This window comes from Mandrillus leucophaeus, unplaced genomic scaffold (assembly GCF_000951045.1).
Source record: "Mandrillus leucophaeus isolate KB7577 unplaced genomic scaffold, Mleu.le_1.0 Scaffold17, whole genome shotgun sequence".
Classification (NCBI taxonomy): Eukaryota; Metazoa; Chordata; class Mammalia; order Primates; family Cercopithecidae; genus Mandrillus; species Mandrillus leucophaeus.
The window spans coordinates 5255981-5262410 of record NW_012101698.1 but is presented as its reverse complement, the minus strand read 5'-3'; the positions used below and the strand labels follow the sequence as shown (position 1 = coordinate 5262410).

The 6430-nt window shown below is 53.0% G+C and overlaps 1 protein-coding gene across 2 annotated transcripts in view; it reads left to right on the top strand.

Annotated features, from left to right (window-relative positions):
- IL34 (interleukin 34) overlaps positions 1 to 6430 on the top strand; it is a 71830-nt gene that overhangs the window by 57093 nt on the left and 8307 nt on the right. For both annotated transcript variants that reach the window (XM_011976770.1, XM_011976769.1), the window contains exon 2: positions 373 to 801. In XM_011976770.1, the coding sequence (XP_011832160.1) occupies positions 774 to 801 (28 nt within the window). In that variant the 5' untranslated portion in view covers positions 373 to 773. The remainder of the gene's footprint in view (positions 1 to 372; positions 802 to 6430) is intronic.

Here is a 6430-nt window from a genome sequence, read left to right as displayed (position 1 = left end):
TGGGATTATAGGCATGAGCCACCACGTCTAGCATTGTTTTCGGAGTGGGAACTCATCGGCTTTTTTAACCTGTCCTGCAGCCCGAGTCATTCATGGACTCTACCACGGCCCTCAGTGTGTGAACTCAAACCACCTGTTCATTCTTTGGTCCTGCTTTTGTTCAGGCCCCAGGCTGCCAGCTGGTGTCATCGTAACTCACTCATGGGCCAGGGCTGCTTGGACATTCTGAAGTCATTTCTCATGTGAGCCGTGTCCAGCTGCCAGGGCCGGGTGGTCCTGTGCAGGCTGTGGGTGCGGTGTGCACTGTGGCTGATGGCTGAGTGGCAGTGCTGCTCTTACATAATCAGTTTCTCTCCTCCTTTCTCTTCCCAGAGCCAGATTTCACACTGAGCAGCTGCAGTCGGAGAAATCAGAGAAAGCGTCACCCAGCCCCAGATTCCGAGGGGCCTGCCAGGGACTCTCTCCTCCTGCTCCTTGGAAAGGAAGACCCCGAAAGACCCCCGAAGCCACCGGCTCAGACCTGCTTCTGGGCTGCCATGGGACTTGCAGCCACCGCCCCCAGGCTGTCCTCCACGCTGCCGGGCAGATAAGGGCAGCTGCTGCCCCTGGGGCACCTGCCCGATCCTGCAGCCTGGCCACTCCTCCAGGGCCAGCCCTTCCCTGACTCAGTGGCCACCTCTGCTGCCCCGAGGCCATGTAGGCCGTACTTAGGCCTCTGTGGACACACTGCTGGGGACAGCGCCTGAGCTCTCAGGGGGACGAGGAACACCACCATGCCCCGGGGCTTCGCCTGGCTGCGCTGTGAGTACTGGGGAGTCCCTGGGGACCTGCCCTGGGAGGCCTTGGCCTAGATCCAGGATCTGCTGTAACCATAGCAACCAGGGCATTCTTGCTGGTGAGAAGTTGCGATGCTTAACAGTCGGACTGCAGACATCCTCTGGGATTCCCACGGCCAGCCTCTGCCTTGTCTGCCGCTGACTTCAGGCTCTGACGGGCAAGCTGAGTGGGCGGTTCTGGCTGGGTGGGCATGGTCCTCAGGGTGGTCTTAGGTCGGGGCAGGCACTGGGGGTAGGTGGCAGCATCTCACCTTTCCAGGCTTGTGGGCGCTGGGGAGCCCCGTGCGGGCAGCAGAGGCAGAGTCCTGGGTGTGGCCGGTGGGGGGTGGGGCGGGGGCTGGTGAAAGTGTCCAGGGATCCAAGACCCACGGCAGAAGAGCAGCCAGGTGCCTGGAGAAGGCAGCCTGGTCCCCTCCAACCCTCCCTCCTAACAGAACAGAATTAAAAAGCAGAATGATAACACTGTTGGTAAAAAGAAAAATAAGTTGAAATGAGGACAGAAAGGAAAAAAAGGATCTGGAAGCCTCTCATGCCTACTGGGTGGGAGGCCAGACCAAGATCCCCTGTCTCCAAGATTCAATTTAATTGACTCAAATTCAACACATTTTTCTGGTGCCTCCCACGTGCCCACTGCAGAGTCACTGCCATGACAACAAGGACCTTGCTGTCTCGTGCCTCTGTCTCCAACGCCTGGCACAGGGTTGAGTGCTCGGGAATTGTTTGAGGTTCGGGGTATGAGCCTGCGAGGGATTCAGAGGAGAGCTGGGTCCACCCTGGCCCTTGAGAAAATATACAACAAAGGGTTGGGACATTAGGGACGGGTGGAAGGACTCAGCTGGACCCAATGTTCTGGAAGCCCCTAGGTCATGAGAAGCAGGGGTGCAGTGTGGGGGAGGGGCTGCTGGAAATGGTCTAGAAGGTGGGGTGGTGCTCACACGGGTAGACCTGGGGTCGTAAGGCCGGTGTTTCAGGGAGAGGGGCCAGTGTGAGCAAAGGTTCGGCGGTGGGATGGTGAGGCCAGGCTGGGAGCTGGTTTGGACCCAGTTGGCAGAGGCCTTGAAAGCCAGGCAAAGCGTGCATCCCTCCCCACAGCAGGCAGCCCTGGAGGATTTGAGAGCCTGGCGGGGGTGTCGTCATGATTGGGAGTTCCTCTGCTCTTGAAGATGAGTCTGGCGGTGTTTGTAGGAGTTGCTGTTGTCGCCGTCTGCACAGGAGGGAATAAGGGTCATTCTGGAGGTGGAGGTGCGAATGAAAGGCAAGGGATGCTGGGCTGGTGGCTCACGCCTCTGATCCCAGCGCTGTCGGAGGCCAAGGCAGGAGGATGGCTTGAGGTCAGGAGTTTGAAACCAGGCTGGGCAACATAGTGAGACTCCATCTCTAAAAAAACGAAAATTAGCCAGGTGTGGTGGCATACATCTGTAATCTCAGCTACTCAGGAGGCTGAGGTGGGAGGATCACTTGAGCCCAGGAGGTTGAGGCTGCAGTAAGCAAGGATTACATCACTACACTGCAGCCTGGGCAACACAGTGAGACCCTGTCTTTAAAAAAAAAAAAAAAAAGAAAGGAAAAGAAAAAGAGAGAAAGAAAAGCAAGGGAGAGGGGTAAAAGCTCCAGGAGGCAGGTCTTAGGACCAGGCAAGAACTGGCTGGGGGATGAGGGAGAGGGAGAGCAGCAGATTTAGGTGGGGGCTGGTGCCCAGGGACTGGGGTGCTGAGGAAGTTGGGCTGCCATAACCAATTAGTATGCTTTGGGTGGCTTAGAGCAACAGCAACGTATGGTCTCACAGTTCTGGAGACTGGAAGTGTGAGATCAGGGTGCCTGCAGAGCTGTGTTCCCTCCAAAGGTGCTGGGAAAGAGCCTCCCTTGCCTCTTCCAGCTCCTGGTGGCTCCTGGCCTCCTTGGCCTGTGGCCTAGTCACTCAGATCTCCCTCTGTCTTTATGTGGTTTTTCCCTCTGCGTGTCTCTGTGTCCGCTCCTCTTCTTCCTAGGACACTAGTCACTGGTTTTAGGGACCTGCCTAAATCCAGGATGGCCTCATCTTGACATCCTTCATTTAATAACGCCTGTAAGTGGCACAGGACAGTCGAGCCCCCAAGGGGGCTTAGCCTGCAAGGGTTCTTGGCTTTGCCTGGGAGAGAATTCAAGGCAAGCTGGTGGGTAGAAGACAGCTTTACTGAAGAGGCATTACAGCTCCGTGCCAGCTCCTGCAGAGCAGGGCTGTGCCAGAGGAAGCGTACTGAGGAGCAGCTTAGGGCCGTTTGCAGTTATATTTATACCAACTTTTAATTGCATGCAGATAAGGGGGCAGTTTATGCAGACATTTCTAGTAACTTTTTGGGCCATTGGGTCATTGCTATGGAAAGGGGCGGTAACTCCCAGACGTTGCCATGGCAATGGTAAACTGACATAGCACACTGCTGGGCATGTCTTTTGGTATGCTGCTTCTGCCCCGTCCATCCCTGTTTTCACTAGTCCTCAATTTAGTCCAGTGTCAGGACTCCGCCTCTGGAGTTGGTCCTACCTTCTACTTCACAAATACCACATTTCCAAACAAGGTCACATTCTGGGGTTCGGGTGAACGTGGATTTGGAGGAGATGCTATTTAACCCACTGCACAGGTTCAGATTTGGTGCCCGGGGCTGGGGGTGACAAGCCTCACTTGTCACTGCACATGGGGTCATATCAGAGAGGGGGCAAGCCCCTCCTGCCCCCCACCTAGGGCCAGGGAACAAGGAAGGGAGTACTGTACTCACACGGTTCTTCAGCCTCCTCTCTGTCTGGCAGCTTGTTTTATTTATTTTATTTTTATTTTTATTTTTTTTGAGATGGAGTCTCACTCTGTCACCCAGGCTGGAGTGCAGTGGCGCAATCTCAGCTCACTGCAACCTCTGCCTCTCAGATTCAAATGATTCTCATATCTCAGCCTCCCGAGTAGCTGGAACTACAGGCACCTGCCACTGCACCTGGCTAATTTTCGTATTTTTAGTAGCGATGGGGTTTCACCATTGGCCAGGCTGGTCTCAAACTTCTGACCTCAGGTGATCCACCTACCTCGGCCTCCCAAAGTGCTGGGATTACAGGCATAAGCCTCCTTGCCCAGCCTGTCTTGTGGGTTCTTAACTCTGGGCTAAGACAAAGGCAGGGTGGGTATCCTGACTAAGGTCAGGGGTGGCATTGGCTGTGGGGTTCCTGGTGTATACAGTATGTGGGGGACAGTGGCCTTGAGGTTGGGGCTGTGCTGTCCTTGCCTGGTGCCTCTCTGTTAATCTGTTTCTCTGGGTGGGTGGAGGCAGTAAAAAAGGAAACTTACACTTAGCAGTGATGTTTGGGCTGCAGTCTCAGAGGAAGGCTGCCCAGCTGGGGGAGAGGCAGATCATCTGTGGACAGCATTTCCAGGGCAGTCTGTGTGCCCACCATGCCAGGCTGGGAGGCTCAGTGTCATTCCAAGGCACAGTTCTTGCCTTGAGGCCACAGCTGCCGGGTCCCCAAGGCCCCAGACGGGACACAGAGAAGGGCAGCTGCTGTAGGGTTGACGGGTGGAGTAGACGGCCAATGGTGATGACCACACAGGAAAAAAGACCCAGTGTGGACAGAGATATTGATTTTTTTAAAGAAAAGCTGAAAGTTTTAATTGTTATGTGAAATCCCTGTGGACCAGAGGTGGCCCTTGGGACACCAGCTTGCAACTGCTGCTCTAGGTCTATGGTTCTAGACCCCCAGCCACAGCTTTACCTGGGACCTTATTAGAAAGGTAGATTCTCTGGCCGCGTCCTCGACTGGTTGAGCAGAGACTCTGGGGCAGGCAGGACGACCTGTGCCTTAACCAGCTCTGCTCCCATTTCTCCTGCTTGGGGCAAATCCCCAAATGCACATGTGAAGCGCTTAGCACGCTGGGCTGTGCAGTGTTTAACTGTGTTATGGATTCACATACCAAAGTCAAGGTCGTGAGTGAATGGGGAAGGTGGTGCTAGAGACAGAGACCGATGGGGGCTGGTGCAGGCAGGGGAGACCCTGGTGGGGTGATGGGGGGAGAGGAGTCTCTGGGAGGCTTTGAAAGAGGTCTGTAGTGTGAGAGCGTACCCAGTGCAGGGCAAAGCATGAGCCTAGGAGGCAGGGATGATCTTGACCTGCAAGGGTGGGTGCCAAGCCGAGGGATTCAGGACTTAGAACAGAAAGCAAGCAGATGTTAAAGGGCCAAACACTGGTTTAGTTCGTGTTTATCTGTCCCTCTGGCCCAATACTGTATCAGGCACAGGGGAAGAGAGAGAGAGGAAGTGCAAGATAGGTTGCAAACTTGCAACTTAGCAAAACATGTGGGGCTATGTGGGGTACAGGGCTTGAGGAGGCCTGAGGCTTTGAGCTGATCAAGGGCACTCCGGTGGGAGGTCCCGTAGTGGCAAAGGCCAGGCGGGAGGCCTGAGCAGGGCAGGTTTGGAGAAGGCAGTGGGGAGGCAGCAAATAGGTGGTGTGGCTCAGACCAGAGGGGCTGTAAGGACAAAGTCTTCCAAGATGCTGGGGAGTGGGGAAAATCCGATCAGTAATTCCTACTCATAGCTGGGGGTGGCTCGGGAGGTGACTCAGCCTGCCTGACTGCTTTTGTCAAAAAAAAAAAAAAAAAAGAGGATGGTTATTGCTTTTGTCTGTAACGATAATAGATATGGATTATAGAACATAAAAAGTGCCCTGAAAGGCCAAGGCCAAGTGTGGTGACTCATGCCTGTAATCCCTGCACTTTCGGAGGCCAAGGTGGGAGCGTCGCTTGAGCATATGAGTTTGAGACCAGCCTCGTCTCTACATATTTTTTTTTAAATTAACTGGGTGTGGTGGTGGTGGTGCCTGTAGTACCAACTACTGGGAGGCTGAGGAGGGAGGATTGCTTGAACCCAGGAGTTCGAGGTCTCAGTGAACAATGATGGTGCCACTGCACTCCAGCCTGGGCAACAAAACAAGACCCTATTTGAAAAGAAAAACATGAAAAAATCTCCCATAGAGATTTGGTAGTCATGGTAGGAACACAGACAGTGTTGAGTCACGCTATTTTTAAGCTTCACTAAGCATATCTAATTTTTCTCATAGCACAGCCATGTCTTTGGCAATGTGGTTTTTATTGGCTACGTGCATTATTATGGAACATCTAGGCCATTTCCATATTTTCACTGTTATGAAATAAATGCTGCCCTGTACATCTTTGTTCATAATTTTTTGGTTATATCTTTTTTATTTTTCTTCCAATTTATTCCTAGAAGTGAATTTAGTTGGTGATAGGGTATTGACATTTTTAAGGCTTAGTGGTTTGAAGAGTACAGATACTATTAAATCCATTAATAACAGAAATTGCTAAGTTGCTTTCCAGGACAGCCCTATTTGGCCAACATCAAGTATTAATTATTAAAATGAAATGAGTTGGGTGTATGGCTGGGCTCGGTGACTGATGCCTGTAAATCCAGCACTTTTGGGAGGCAGAGTCAGGGATATCAACTTGAGGCCAGAAGTTTGAGAACAGCCTGGCCAATATGGTGAAACCCCATCTCTGCTGAAAATATCAAATATCAGCTGGGTGTGGTAGCGCTTGCTTGTAATCCCAGCTACTTGGC